A 16,122-nucleotide genomic window follows, 5' to 3' on the forward strand; every position below is an offset into this window, starting at 1 on the left:
TATTAACTACCTTGTTCGACGTTTGAGTAGGTTGTTAATGTTTTAGACCACGCTCCCCGTTTTATTTATTGAACCTACCTAGGTATGAGGCCATGAGAAATTTGAGAATGATGTTCAGTTGGTATACAATTTGGCTCATTTTTAAAATACAGGTTCTATCATCGACTCAAGCCCAACCCAGTCAGCCAGTACATACTCCGGAAATCTATCTATATCTAATTTCATTCGACTAACAACTATAACTAATAAATACTACGAATAAATATTGATCTCCTTGAATTCTTTTCATATGTAATTATATGTGATTATATGGCAAATGCTGGACTATTCTGTCCGACCCTAGCTTTACTAGGTGTTTGAGGTAGACCCCATCCTTGAAAGGCTAGCCCTTCATCAATTACTGAATGAGTCATGCCATGAACAAAGATACATATACGAGATCAATAAATATTCCACTTTACATACCTAGTTACATATCTAATAGCCTTGCAGAGTATTAGACGAACTGATCAATCCCTGCCAAGAGAGTCCATGAGATATATCACAGTGGATGGACTAAGATTCAATTCATTGACCTACTATTTATACTTGTATTAAATAGACAGCAAACTAGATGATGTGAAAATTTCCTTCTTAGATAAAGGGATGCTTGTCTTATTTCCCGGTAGTCATGGTGGATTAGATATTCTCAAGTCTATGATTGTATGACATGTCTGAAGAGAGAACGAGTCAAACTTCATACCTGCGCAAGGAAATCACAAGTAGTGGGCTCCCTGCCTAAGTAGATACCAGAACTTTCTCTATACCTAGGTAGACGACAAGAATACCTGTTCAGGTGCATCCATCCATTCATTCATCGAATATGAGAGTATGACCACCACCTAGCAAAGCAAAATGCCATCCAATTTAAAGGTATCCAACCCAATTCATAATTCTCAGCCAGAACCCAGTCTATAGACCCGCTCCAAAAAGTGAAAAGTCAAAAGCCACGGGCATTGTCACAGATTCCAGCCCAATCAAAATTATGACGCCATTACTTCTTCTCAACCCCTTTGGCTGAGAATATCTGCTGCCACAGCTCTATCCACTCTCGCTGTCGATGCGAGAGCATCTTCTGTGGATTGCGCACTATCTCCGTCATAACCTCACGCACGCGCATGCTGAATCTCTTGAAAGCGAGCATCTGCTTCCAATCGCGGACTGAGAAACGTATACGGTTGTTGTCGATAGATATTATGCCGGGGTAAATCTACAACACTTAGTTAGTGTATACACAAAAGCAAGGTATATGCGCGCGCACCTTGAATTCAAGATCACCACATAGCAGTGCAACAGCAAAGCTTTCCACTGCACTGGTCTCATGCGCATTGTAGAATCGATTGCGAGTCTGCATAATGTGGTAATATGACAGCCATTGGATAGACGCATCTGCCTGCTTGTTTACAGATGTCTGATGGAGAGACACATTCTGGTTGTTGGCAACGTTGCGCCATCCTTTTTTCTCGCGTGTCACGAGTTTAGGATAGAAACTCCATGCGATGACCGAGTTGATTATCATATCATTGGCACTGTTAATGTCCACACGCTCAGGAACAACGAAGAATTGTCGATTGCGGCCTGTCACCCGAGCCCTATCGTGGAGTTAGCACGTATACCTTTGTTAAAGTCTAGAGCTGAAGAAAGAAAGACCTTCGAAGAGATGCCTGTTCATCTACATCCAGTTTTAGTAGCCCTGCATCGACGATGCTAACTAACAGTTGCATTTTAATATCTTCAATGTTCAACAACGATTGCGGGCTAAGGAAGTTCTTGCGACAAAATGAATACTCGTTTGCTCCAGGAGTCTCTCTAGTTCTTTTCCAAGCGATGTAGGCATTATAAACGGTCAATAAATCAGAATCGCCTGTTCAATATTAGATAAGTGAATCAGAAAGCTACCCTAGCCAGCAAGACATACCTCTCTTGAAAGACAACCGAGCTGCATCTCGTTGAGAACTTGAGCCAAGTGTATTGACAAATGGTGACTTTGACGATAAAATCGCCGCAATGCTGACACATGCATCCAGACACTTGAAGATTGTCCCGTATATTATGAGTTTTCCGAGCCACACGTCCAGTGGTAACTTTGCGAGTTGCTTCCCCAAAGCGGTTAAACCTTCACCACTTGTGAGCGCCTTGACTTCTTTTAAGGACTCAATGGCCCTTCTTATATTTTTCGAAGACGGCGCATCCAATGCTTCGAGCAGCGTACTCTCAACGTCTCCCAAATTACATATCTTAACTCGCAACACAAGGTCCTGGAGTGAAAGCCTAAGCATCTCTGGGGTTTGCTGTTCTGATAACTATAAAATTTGTCAGATGAAGACCAGGCGAAAACCCAAAAACTGCCTACCTTATTGTCATGCCGATATCTTGTAAAAAGATGAAAGCATATTCCCTCCTGAACTCGTCCAGCTCGTCCGCGACGTTGCTTTGCATTGGCCCGGGATATGAATGATTCCACTAGTCGTGATAGCTGGCGTTTTTCATCAAACCTGGAAAAAAGGTTTATATTAGTTAGATGGATCACACCGCAATATGGATTGTAATCAAATTATTTACCTCATGACTTTCTCCTTCCCAGCATCGATAACAGCTGTTATGTCTGGAATTGTTATACCAGTCTCTGCAATGTTGGTAGCAATTACAATTTTCCTAGTTCCTTCCGGTGGAACAAGGAATGCTTTTTCTTGGTCCTCGCTAGCAATAGACGAATGCAGTGTATGAATAATCCATCCCTGGTTGAATGTTGCATCTGATCCAATCTCGTCGTGAAGCCTGCGAATTTCTGCTAAACCAGGCATGAAAACAAGAATCGCCTTGCTGTAGTGACTTAATTCTTGCCTAGTTGCAATGGTTGCCAGAAGCTTGGTAATCAGCCGATAATCAAGCCTGTATTCATCAAACTTCAATACTGTATCCCTTGTTTGGTAAGGATAACCTTCTAGTGTGGTTCTCAAACTTTGGCCAGTTTCATTATTCTTCCCTTCTTCAGAAGAATGGTCTTCATCATCCTCGTCAATGATAGTTGAGGTCGAGCGCGAATCTTCTAGTCGGTATCTCGTTAAATGGATGGCGTCTTCGAGATACTTGACTTGTACAGGGAAGGTCCGTCCAGGAATATTTAGTACTGGGGCACCGCCCAAATAATCCGAAAACTTCTTAGCATCCACCGTGGCAGACGTAAGTACGACTTTTAGGTCTGGTCTTTGAACTAATAGCCGTCGAAGAACAATCAACAAAAAGTCGCTATCAATACTTCGTTCGTGGACCTCGTCAAGTACGATGTGCGAAATGTCTCGCAGATCATTTGGTCGTTCCAGCATGCGAACGACAACTCCTGTTGTCCTACACTCAATGTTAGCCTTTGAATATCAATAAAGTAGAAGAAAAGCATACGCAAATATCAATCTTGTACTCTGGCTCATCTTGCTTTCCAATCTTATCGCGTAACCCACTAAAGACCTATTCGTTCCTAGGTCTTGATGTCTCTCACCGAGTTCTTCGCTCACACGTCGTGCTAAAGAAATAGCCGAGATCCTGCGAGGCTCAGTGACAAAGACTTTGCATTCGCGACCATTTGCAAGCTCGTTTTCCATGATAAATGATGGGATTTGGGTACTCTTCCCGCTTCCGGTCTCACTACAGATAATGATAGCCTGACTTTTGGCCAGCGTATCGAGTATATCTTGCTTATACGCCCAGATGGGCAAATTCTTGCGAGATTCTGCCATGCGTTGAAAGTATGGAGTCGACGATTTCTCCCCCCAGAGACCTTTCAGGTTGTCTGCATTTGTCTTTGAGCTGAGCAGTTCAAGTTTTTCTGGAGACTGTTGCCTCACATTTCCGTTTCTTCTTTTAAAGTTGTCTGACAACACCACGTCATGTTCAAATTTGCCGTGATTTTCCTGGATTAGCCTTCTCAAGTGTCTAATCGTTTCCTTGTCGGTTTCATCTTCTCGTTGCTTTTTTATTTCATAAAATTCCTTATAAAGATCTCTCCATACGCCTGGAAGCCTCATGTGGGCTTTGCTCTCCTTGGAATTTGATCCCGATCCCGAAACAAGGAAGAGGCCAAGAGTAGAAATGTACCCTTCTGCTTGCTGTTTCGTCGGAGTGGCCATCGAATCCATTGAAACAAATACAGTAAATGCGTTGCATTTGATGGACACATTCTCGATCGACGGTGGGGATAGTTCTTCTTGTGGTTTGGACCACTTTATCTCAACTGCTTTCCGATTTAGATAGGAAATGGCCGATAGATCCTTGAAAACGATTTTAGACGCCGGATCTCTGAAAACATTCATTAGCTTCCAGTTTTATGAGAGAGGCGGTACAAAAGCCAGCTGAAAGATGGGAAAAGACTTACCTAGCTTGGCATACTTCTTGTAGAAGCTTCTGAGGGCTGGTGCCGCCAACTGATTCCCCAAAGCTGCGTATTAATTTGCAGGCATTGGTCGTGTCCTGCTGAGATGGAGGCTCGTCACTTGTATCTTCTGTAAAAATGCTACCCAGAAGCGCCTCATCACCGGATTCAGTAGGTTCTACAATTACAAAGTCTTCCGCGTCTTCGGATACTGTAGGCTGAACAGCATCTTCGACTTTTTTCTCCGTGGTCGTTCGCTCCTTTTCTCGTATGAACGCAGACTCTCTCCGCAGGTCGTATAATTTTTCCAGCCATTTAACTTCTGCCGTATCACGATCAAAGAGGATATCACCCTCAATTTTAGCCAGTTTTAGCTGAAGTCTTCTCGTCTTCGGATCAGAATCATCCCCAGTAATCCGACCTCGTGTTTTCTTGCCACTGCCACCTGGTTTCTGATCAAAAAGCTGAGGTCGTAGTTGATACAGCCGGGCCTTTAGAGAAACGTATTCGTCGGCAAACTCTTCGGGATCAAGAGAACTATCAGAATCATCGAAATCAGGTTCTATTGTATTAGGCGTAGGACGGTTTGGCGTCTTTTCTAAGTGATTCTTGCTCTGAGCAAGTTTCGAGACTTGTGTATACTGCCTTTTACTTCCATCTGCAGGGGAAAGATATGAGTATCAAAATCTGACAACAGAGAGGTGTATTTACCGCTAATCCATGAAGAGGTGGCTTCCTCCGTTGTCCATAATGGTTCTTTCTTCTTGTCATAAGATTCCAGCTCAGCAGAGTCGCATTGTAATGCCAACCAATCTAGGGATTCTTCAAGGTTCCAGTTGACACCTTTGGCGTTGCTTGCGAGTCCGGAGTGATATGAAATAATGTATTTAAGCAATGAGTCTACTCGGATGTCGGAAAACCCAAGTTTTCGGATTGTAACTTGCAGGCTCCAAAGTTTGGTGATCAATTCCTCCTCTCTCACGCCATCCAGATCCCTTTCAAGAGGACACTCGAGGTCATCTTGTTCTATCTGAGCTAGAGCAAGAATCCTATCCTGCACATCTTGAGGTATCCACTCGCTCAAGTTCAGAATATTAGCCTGGGACCTCAGTACACGACGCTCAGTTTCAGATCTCGAGACTTGGCGGGTGGCTTCGTTTTTGCACTTTGACGCATATTTATCAACTAGAATCTGAAGTTCTGCTTCTTCAAAATGCTTTTCAAGTTCCTCAGGGGTAAGGGTTTGGAGATTTTGCTCGTTGGAACCTTCAGGTTGGGGTTGTCGGCTCTCTGCTACTGGCGGGGATCTCTCGCCTTCAGATATCACTGCTGACGATTCTGCCGTTGAAGAGACTGTCGTCGACTCTGCTACTTTAGGTTTTGACGGTACGGACACAGTAGCAAAGCCACGCGCTGGATTCGATGCAGCCTTCTTTTTCTTCTTGTTGGGAGGCATTCTTGGAGGCGGGCAGGTACTGTCGACCTGCCCAGACACAAGATATATAATCGGCCGCCTTCCTATGTGAAATATTCTGGCACAGATATGTTCAGTGGAACGAGGCTCGGCGTAGATGCCACAATGCCACAAAGGTGCTGTTATAGTCGAAAGCAAAATAAGGAAATATGAAGAGCCGAGTTAGTGTACCTTGGATGGTCAGTGGTCACTGACGTCTTAAGCAGTGGGCAGAGGGCAGGTGCGGCGGCCGGAAGCTTCCCCACAATAAACCTCAAAATCTTTCATCAACTGCGGGACAAGTGAACTTGTGTGTGCATTCTAGGCCAGCTCGACATGTCATTTCCCACACAAAATGGATGAACTAAAATGGGATGATATACAAAAGGGTGAATTGGGGAGCCTTGAAAATGTCCTTCTGTCGAGCTCGACTTCTCGCCGTGTGAGAGTTCTCCAATTAGTCCGAGAAAAGAACGGTAATGCCACTTGACTCGCAGCTCCTCCGCCGACTGTCGCTGACTTGATTTCTGTCTTCTCACGCAGAGAATATATTGTTGGAGGGGAATGCAAAACCTATTTTGGATCTCCTTCTTCGAACATACCCGTTATACATTGATCGAAATTCCCGCATAGCCGTTCAACAATGCCTGCGACCGATCCTTAAGTCGATAACCGAGCAAAATATCACATTCCTAAGCGGAAGGCTTCAAAAAGAATGCGCGAAACCTAGCCTTTCGTCTGCATCCGCGTTTGTCCTCGTCGAGTGGTGTTGCATTCTATTACAACATCTGAGCTCTATAAAAGCTCCAACCAGAGCCGTTCTAGACGTTATATCCGCCAATGCGAATGTGTTGGAACTATGTTTAGCTGAAACCTCGAAGCCAACTGTGCAGCAATCTGCTCTACGTGTAACACGCCGTGCGTTGAGAGCCGTTTTTACGTCGGAGAATGTGGACGAGGAGATAGTAAGTGAGTCGGTCTCACGACTTGTTACTGGGACGTCTGCACAGAAAAATGCGCCGTTTATTGGCGTAATTTCAGGTGTTTGTGCACGTCTTCCAAATAAAGAAGCTGTTTTGGCCGGTTTGAAGAAGCCAATATTGGCTTTCTATACAAAGGAGATCCTGGGGTCGCGAAGTCAGGTGCCACCACATATAGCAAATGGGCTCTCGGATTTCTTTGCATCTTTTATTGCCTACAACGATCTAGTTTCTGACATCTTCCCGACATTGGAAAAGTCAATTCTGAGGTCGCCCGAGATCGTACTGAATGGCCTAATCCCTCCTCTCTGCTCAGCTCTTCCTGCAGAAATCGATCTCTCAGAGCCAGTGACTTCCAAGTTATCCAAGCCTTTGCTGTCCAGTCTTAAATCTACAAACCCAATCATAAGGCAGGGCGCTACACAATCCTTCAAAGCTTTGATATCCAAGTGCAACTCTGAAGAGTCTCTCCTCAAAGTGACAAACGAAATTATAGGGCTATTGAAGTCTCAAAAGATTTCAAATGCTGACCAACGTGCGCTACATGCCGATGTATTGTCGGAAATTCTTTGCTATAAGACGTTATCCCAAGAAGTTGTTACGAATTTAGTTACAGTGGCTGCCAAGGAGTCAAGTGAAGTTGCACTGCTTTCTGAAATTAAGGCTCTTTGCAAACACCTGGGCTATCTCATTGATTTCGAAATACCTGCGAAAAGTGAGACAGTTTCGGTTATTGCAAAGGCATTCACTGATAAACGTGTACCATTTCGAAGATTGTGGCAGCTCCAAATTGCCGACTTGCTCTGGAATGTCAACCCAGATAAGCTGAGTAGCTCATCAAACCAAGGATTGGTCGAGTCAGTTATTACAAAAGTCAAAGACTCATTCGCCGAAACCGTTACAAACCCACTTCCCTCTGCTCAGAGCGGTTTAGTTTCTACTGCCTATGGCTATATCGCTCTATCTGGTCTGTTGAAGGACTCACAGATCGTTCCGAAATCAGCATGGACAAGTATCACTCAACAGTCGATGTCGTTGACGCCAAAACCGTCTTTCTTGCTCAATCCGAAAGTATACAGCAAGTTGACAACAGAAGAAGATTTTCGATGGAAAACGCGAGCACTTGCTGCAGTCGCCAGCGATTCTGCTTTGAATACCTATGATCCAGCAAGCAAAGCGGCATGGGGCCAAGCTTTCATATTTACTATTGCTAATCCGAGTGTCCCACGAAAACTGAGAGAAGAGGCGTGTCAAGTGCTGGCGGCTGTTCATCTAGGCGATGCTTTGTCAGTTGGAAATGTCATTGTCGATTCGTTATGGTCTTGGATACTTGCCCTTGCCATCTTTGACAAGGAGTCTGCTGCAGCTACTACAGGCGGAGGTAGTCAAGAACTACTTCACTTTGTTGTAAAAGCTATATGCCCTAGTGCATCAGCTGCTGGTCCGTTTTCAGACGAGGTTCAAAGAGCACTAGCAGATCAGTTAATCAAACTTCTCGTTCTTTGCCGCCAGGAGCTGGTCTCGAAAGTATCATGGATCGATCTTTGTCTCAAGACAGGCTTAGATCCTGGAAAGCTTGTCTCTGATCATCAGGAAGAATCCATTAAACAACTGCTACAGGTAGCGGAGGATCCTATACAGTCAAAGATCCCACTCGCAAGTAATGCTGTTGGGAGTGCTGCGGCAGACTTAGCCTTTGTCGCACCAATTGTGATGATACCTCGCATTGTTGAAATTCTCAGTGAGGATCTGGCAAGCGACCGCATATCTAAATTTACACCAACTGATGCCGCTATCGCACGTACACCAGAAGGTACAACCTTTGTGGATGTGCTAAACACAAAATCTACTCAACCGTTGTCGGACAAGAGCATTAAAGATTATGACACTTTGAAATGGGAAGAGGAGCTCCGTGCACAAATTGCCCAAAAGAGAGGACAGACTCAGAAGAAGCTGACGGCAGATGAGCAACTCAAGGTCAAAGGACAGTTAGAGAAAGAAGCCAAAATTCGCGCAAATGTGCTTTCTGAAATCAAAAAGATCGAGAGGGGCTGTATAATTGTCCGTGGACTTGCTACTGGACCGCCGACTGACACTGGGGCATGGATGAACACAGCAATTTCATCACTTCTTTCTCTAGCACGTCTGAACACTGGCCTTTTCGTGGGTGATTCAGTTTCAAAGGCCTACATCGCCTGTGCGGAGAAAGTCTCCCCACGACTTGGCCTGCTGCGGCCGTTTATCGGTGTTGCGACCCTCCGTGCGTTAGGAAATACCAACCTATCCCCCGAGATAGAAGCCGAACCGTTGGGAGACCTTGTTACGAGAATTCTGTACAGATTACGTTTCACGTCTGAGCAATTACCATTTGAACCAACATCGCTCGCCTACCTGTTGCCACTGGCAGGCTTGGTATTGAGCCGGGATGGTATTGAGGAGCAGAAAGGTGAAGGAGGCGGAGAGCAAGTTCTTCTAACATTGGAATTCCTATCATTTCACTCCTCTTCCTTTTCTGACACCAGACTTCCTCGTGGTGAAGTTCTGCAACAACTTATCACATCTCTAAGTAAATATTCGCAACATTACAAGTTGGTCAAAGATACATTGTTTGATCTATGCAGATGTATTTCTCAAAACATTTCGCACCAAGAACTCGAAACTCTTCTCGAGGGAACGATTGTGCCAGATGTTTCAGTTCGGACCGCTGTGCTGCAAGCAATTGAAGCTGAGATCGATTTGACAGATCTCGATTTCTCCGAACATATTTGGTTATGCTACCATGATCAGGTCGAGGAGAATGCAGAGCTTGCCGAGGCTATTTGGGAAGATAATGCTCTTGATGTGGATGGGGATTCGTACTTGAAGATTATTAGATATCTGGGTGCAAAAGACAGTCAACTGCGGGGTGCTGCTGCTCGAGCTCTTGCACATTGCATCGAACTAAATCCTTCAAAGTTTGATGTGGTATTGTCTGACTTGCAATCGAAATACTCTGATGAAGTGAAACCCAAAGCACCAGGAAAAGACAAGTACGGGATGCCACTAAAAGCAGATACTACCGATGTTTGGGAACTTAGAAGCGGCATAGCTCTTGCCTTCAAAGCGATGACCAAACTGTTTGAGAAACACCAGATCGTATCATTCATGAAATTTCTGATAGAGGGCGGTCCGTTGGTTGATAAAAGCGCTCTTGTCAGGGAACAAATGGCAGATTGTGGTAGATCTATTATTGAGGAGCGCGGACAACAGAAAGTGGAAGAATTAATGACGTTGTTTGAGAAGACGCTTGAGACTTCCGACAAGGCCACTGAGAGCTCTGACTGGCTCAATGAGGCAGTTATCGTACTATATGGTTCATTGGCAAGACATCTGAAAGCTGGAGACTCGCGTTTGAGCACAGTCATCAAGGAACTACTTGCTGCTCTCCCAACACCGTCTGAAATGGTACAGTCGGCAGTGGCTGGATGTCTTCCTCCATTGATCAGACTGTCTGGCCCTGAAACACAAGGTTACGTCGAGCAGTTGTTGGATCAGCTTGTGCAGTCTAAGAAATATGCATCACGACGTGGAGCTGCGTATGGACTTGCTGGTATCGTTCATGGTAAAGGTGTTGTGGCTTTAAGACAGTACCACATCATGTCATCCCTCAAGGATGCTCTTGACAATAAAAAGGATCCAAACCAACGCCAAGGGGCTCTTCTGGCTTACGAACTATTTTCTGCGGTGCTCGGAAGGATCTTCGAACCCTATGTTATCCAGACGGTACCTCATTTGCTTACAAGCTTTGGCGATCCCAGTATCGACGTAAGAGATGCATGTCTGGATGCTGCCAAAACATGCGTTGCCAATCTGAGTTCCTACGGTGTGAAACAAATCCTTCCAACTCTTCTGGAAGGTCTGGACGACCCGCAATGGCGTAGCAAGAAAGGCGCTTGTGATTTATTAGGTGCTATGGCATACCTTGATCCTCAACAATTAGCCGTCAGTTTGCCGGATATTATTCCTCCCCTTACAGTTGTGTTAAATGACAGCCACAAAGAGGTTCGCAACGCGGCCAACCGCAGTTTGCAACGCTTCGGTGAGGTGATCAGCAACCCCGAAGTCAAGAGTCTAGTTGGAATTCTCCTTAAAGCTCTTAGTGATCCTACGAAATACACCGACGAAGCTCTCGACTCGCTCATCAAAGTCTCATTCGTCCATTATCTCGATGCTCCTTCACTTGCTCTTGTTGTGCGTATCTTGGAGCGCGGACTCGGTGATCGATCGAACACTAAACGCAAAGCTGCCCAAATCATTGGCAGCCTTGCTCATTTGACCGAGAGAAAAGACCTTATTTCTCACTTGCCTATTTTGGTCGCTGGCCTGCGTCTTGCAATAGTCGACCCTGTGCCTACTACGAGAGCCACGGCTTCTAAGGCTCTTGGGTCATTGATCGAGAAATTGGGAGAAGATGCTCTTCCGGATCTTATTCCAAGTTTGATGTCCACCCTCAAGTCGGATACTGGAGCAGGCGACCGATTAGGATCTGCACAAGCTCTTTCAGAAGTTCTTGCGGGTCTTGGAACAACGCGTCTCGAAGAAACCCTACCAACTATACTGCAAAATGTCTCCAGCTCCAAGCCATCTGTCAGAGAAGGCTTCATGTCATTGTTTATATTCTTACCAGCTTGCTTCGGCAACAGCTTTGCTTCATATTTGAACAAGATTATCCCGCCAATTTTAGCAGGTTTGGCAGATGACATCGAGGCAATTCGCGAGACCTCTTTGCGAGCTGGTCGTCTGTTGGTTAAAAACTTTTCTTCAAAAGCCATTGATCTCCTTTTGCCTGAGCTTGAGCGCGGTTTAGCAGACGATAGCCACAGAATCAGACTAAGCTCCGTTGAGCTCGTTGGCGACTTGCTCTTCAATATCACTGGTATTACTAGCAATGTCGATGCTGAAGAGCAGGAAGAAGGCGCAACACAGGCTGGCCAGTCTTTGCTTGCAATTCTTGGCGAGGAGAAACGGAACAAGGTTCTATCTGCTCTTTTCATTTGTCGCTGCGATACGTCTGGTCTGGTGCGAAGCGCGGCAATTGCCGTATGGAAAGCTCTTGTCGCTACGCCTAGAACACTCAAGGAATTGGTACCTACCCTAACACAGTTCCTTATTCGCCGTCTTGGATCATCGAACATGGAACAGAAAGTTATTGCAGGAAATGCTTTGGGAGATCTCATCAAGAAGGCTGGCGAAAGTGTTCTGGCCACTTTGTTGCCATCCCTTGAAGATGGTCTTAGAACCTCAACCGACGTAGATGCCAAGCAAGGTATTTGTATCGCACTTCGTGAATTGATTATATCATCCTCTGCAGAGGTCCTTGAAGACTATGAAAAGGTCCTCATTTCCATTGTGCGGGTCGCACTAGTTGACAACGATGAGGATGTCAGAGAGGCCGCAGCTGAAGCATTTGATGCCCTACAACAAAGTTTGGGCAAGAGGGCAGTCGATCAGGTTCTTCCGTATCTTCTGTCTCTACTCAGGAACGATGAAGATGCCGAACAGGCTCTATCGGCTCTTCTTACTTTGCTTACCGAAACTACACGGGCGAACATCATCCTACCGAACCTGATACCCACACTACTTACAGCTCCCATTAGTGTCTTCAACGCCAAAGCACTCGCTTCTCTGGCAGAGGTGGCTAGTTCCGCGATGACCCGTCGCCTGCCTACAATACTTAATGCTCTAATGGATGAGATGATATCGACTAAAGATGAGGAGCTCTTGGCAGAGTTGAGCTCCTCTTTCGATACCATCCTCGTTTCCGTTGATGAATTTGATGGTCTTAACACCGCAATGAGCGTGATGATGGGTCTCATGAAGCATGATGACCACCGTCGACGGGCAAATGCTGCCGAGCGCATGGCGAAATTCTTCTCTGATGCTGATGTTGATTATTCAAGGTATCACCAGGACCTCATCCGGGTGTTCCTCATTTCATTTGATGATAGAGACAAGAATGTCGTCAAGGCTGCGTGGGCGGCATTGAGCAAACTGACATCAAACATGCGCAAGGAAGAGTTGGAAGTGCTTGTAATTCCTACGCGTCAAACATTGCGGCAAGTTGGAGTCCCCGGAGCTGCACTCGCAGGATTTAGCTTGCCTAAGGGTATCATGGCGATCTTCCCTATCTTCCTTCAGGGTCTATTGAACGGTAATACCGATCAGCGGACACAATCTGCGCTCGCCATTGCCGATATTATTGATAGAACAGCAGCAGATTCTCTCAAGCCATTTGTGACCCAGATAACAGGTCCGCTGATCCGTGTTGTGTCAGAGAGATCTGTCGATATCAAGGCGGCAGTTTTCTATGCTTTGAATAAATTATTAGAGAAGATACCGCTGGCTGTTAAGCCCTTCCTACCTCAACTCCAGCGGACATTCGCTAGAGGATTGGCAGACACGACAAGTGAAACCTTACGAAACCGAGCTGCCAAGGGTTTGGGTATTTTGATTACTCTTACACCTCGCGTAGATCCCCTTGTTGCAGGTATGTTTTTGTGTGAACGAGGCTGGAATTTGGTTAGTACTAACTCGCTTGTAGAACTGGTTACCGGCTCCAAAACGGATGATGATGGCGTCAAAAACGCTATGATGAAAGCGCTTCACGAGGTTGTGTACAAGGCAGGTGGTAGCATGAGTGAGGCATCAAGAAATGCCGTGCTGGGTCTTATTGATGACGATAGTAGCGATCGTACAGGTAACGCATCTCATGCTCATTTAACTCTAACGACACTCTGCTGACATTAAGAAAAGATGCAATGGCCATAACCAATGCTAAATTGCTTGGCGCACTCGTGAAGAATCTTTCTGCTGCTTCGGCTATCCCTCTGATTAAGTGAGTCTTATCTAGGATGGTGACCAAACGTGCGTGCGTGCTGACTTTTCGTGTTTGCAGATCTCGGGTGCTAACCACGAACTTTTCCCATGCCTCGATCCTAGGGTTAAATTCTCTTCTTGTGGAGGCTCCAGAATTGCTGCTGGAGAATTTTGCAGCCGAGACGCCATCAGTCATTTGTCAAGGCATATCGAATTCAGACGTATGTTGCTATATTCCGAGATAACTACGTTTTCTTTACAAATGCTGACTGAATGCAGCCCTATATATCCGACAATAGCGTCTTAGCTGCTGGGAAATACATTCTTGCTGAAAGTGATCACAAGAACTTCGAAAGTACAAAACCAGTTTTCGAGACACTTGCATCAGTGATACCAGCCGGGCATCCAGCAGACACCAGACGCCTGGCCCTTGTTGTCATCCGCACTATAAGTCGCCTTCATCCCGTGTACACGAGGCCACACCTGGCACAGCTTGTTCCACCGGTGTTTGGTAGTGTCCGCGATCTAGTTATTCCTGTTAAGCTAGCCGCTGAAGCTGCTTTCCTTGCGATATTCAATGTGGTTGATTCTGAAGGGGCAGTTTTCGACAAGTACATGGCCGGACCAGGTGCGGAACTACCCGCGGGGCCTAAACGAAGCATATCAGACTATTTCAAGCGAGTGGCATTACGACTTGCTACGCAAGCCCGTGAGAGACGAGAAGCGGAGGGTGGCCAGGGCGGCCTAGGCCTGTCGAACGATGAGGTGGAAGATGAGAAAGAGCTATGGAGCGTGGGAAGAGTTGACTTGGGAGAAGACAACTTTGGTGTGGAGTGATGCGTGAAAGGCTTAAATTATTCGGCATGAAGGGACTTAGAATCACATACACTTATTAAGATATGAGGAACATGATGTTTAGGTAACGATTCTCTCAACATATGATTGGTGGAAGTTGAAGCGTATGCTTCGTATTTACTATTTGCCATTGGGACATGAGATGTTGGGCATATCACAACCCTGCGGTGCGTCTAACAGGTTTAGTTTACTTGCGACAAAACCAAACAGATTGTGATAGCGAAACGTCGAAAGCATGATAGCACTCAAGACGTTCGAACAAAGCTCAGAACGTATATGTCCAGAATAGGCTTAGCGGATCGGGCTCAAGCCCTAATGTGGATGCGGCGGCGGTGCTCGCTTAGCACTTACCTAAGCAGCGCCCGCCCGACGACCAAAGCAAACTCCTCACTGAAAACCGCCCGTAGTCAGTCGATCCGACCGACGAACTTCTTAACGCCAAAACGACCGTCGATACGCCGACATCAAGATGTGAGTATATTCCTCATATTGCTTCTGTTGTACATGCGACACGTTTCCTTGCCTACGGTGTTTTCTCTCCGACGCGTCATCGTCGAAAATCGATGGAAAAAAATGCATACCATATGCACTATATCACATCATGCCACAACACACAAGAGTTTCTGAGAGGGAAACAGATGTTGAAAGCGCAGAGAGACTGATTTTGTTTTCCTGTACATAGGGTCAACCTCACCACCCAGAAACGCCTTGCGGCGTCCGTGATCGGCTGCGGTAAGCGCAAGGTCTGGCTCGATCCCAATGAGATGAGCGAAATCTCCAACGCCAACTCTCGCCAAACGGTCCGCAAGTTGGTCAGCGATGGCTTGATCATCCGCAAGCCCGTCACCATGCACTCCCGCTCCCGTGCCCGTGAACTCAACGCCGCTCGCCGAATTGGAAGACACCGTGGTCTGGGTAAGCGAAAGGGTACCAAGGACGCTCGTATGCCTAGGTTCGTATATTCGCTTGCAAAAGCAGAATGTATTTTTTTGTAAGGGAAGTTCAAAATTCTAATCAGATTTTCTACACAATAGCCAAATCCTTTGGATGCGTCGTCAGCGTGTTCTCCGCCGTCTCCTCGTCAAGTACCGTGCCTCTGGCAAGATCGACAAGCACCTTTACCACGAGCTCTACCACTTGAGCAAGGGTAACACCTTCAAGCACAAGCGTGCTCTGGTTGAACACGTTAGTTATAACCATCCATACCCATCCATTCTGCACATGCAACAACCAAAGAAGAATCAAGAGACGAAAGGTTGAAACATTTCCATATCGAGATACAATATTGACTTATTTTTTTTCTTGGATATAGATTCACAAGGCCAAGGCTGAGAAGCAACGTGAGCGTGTCCTCAAGGAAGAGATGGACGCTAAGCGCGCCAAGACCAAGGCTGCTCGTGAGCGACGACAGGAGCGTATCCTCGCCAAGCGAAATGCCGGTGAGGAGGAGGAGACCAAGGAGTAAATATAATCAAAATCCTTTGTCAATGGGAGAAGGTGTCGGAGCAGCGAGAGCAAGCGCTATGTGGTTTTAAAAACGAGGCGTTCTATGGTCTGGAAACAAACCATGGCAC

At 46.0% G+C, this 16,122-nt stretch overlaps 2 protein-coding genes across 2 annotated transcripts; one reads left to right on the forward strand and one right to left on the reverse strand.

Annotated features, from left to right (window-relative positions):
- Positions 1 to 1,033: 1,033 nt before the first annotated feature.
- On the reverse strand, positions 1,034 to 5,861 carry UA08_04430 (hypothetical protein; the record flags this gene model as incomplete). Its single annotated transcript, XM_020266752.1, has 9 exons — positions 1,034 to 1,249; positions 1,301 to 1,631; positions 1,756 to 1,903; positions 1,958 to 2,342; positions 2,393 to 2,534; positions 2,602 to 3,387; positions 3,439 to 4,332; positions 4,409 to 5,063; positions 5,117 to 5,861. The coding sequence occupies 9 exons, from the start codon at positions 5,859 to 5,861 to the stop codon at positions 1,034 to 1,036; spliced, it is 4,302 nt and encodes a 1,433-aa protein (XP_020120858.1).
- Positions 5,862 to 6,213: 352 nt separating this feature from the next.
- Positions 6,214 to 16,013, forward strand: UA08_04431 (hypothetical protein; the record flags this gene model as incomplete). Its single annotated transcript, XM_020266753.1, has 11 exons — positions 6,214 to 6,334; positions 6,726 to 6,823; positions 6,869 to 12,143; positions 12,189 to 13,364; positions 13,419 to 13,574; positions 13,631 to 13,712; positions 13,773 to 13,914; positions 13,973 to 14,526; positions 15,231 to 15,500; positions 15,583 to 15,733; positions 15,861 to 16,013. 11 exons carry the CDS (start codon positions 6,214 to 6,216, stop codon positions 16,011 to 16,013), a joined length of 8,178 nt encoding a protein of 2,725 aa, XP_020120610.1.
- Positions 16,014 to 16,122: the final 109 nt, after the last annotated feature.

This window comes from Talaromyces atroroseus (genome assembly GCF_001907595.1).
Source record: "Talaromyces atroroseus strain IBT 11181 chromosome Unknown scaffold_4, whole genome shotgun sequence".
Lineage (NCBI taxonomy): Eukaryota > Fungi > Ascomycota > Eurotiomycetes > Eurotiales > Trichocomaceae > Talaromyces > Talaromyces atroroseus.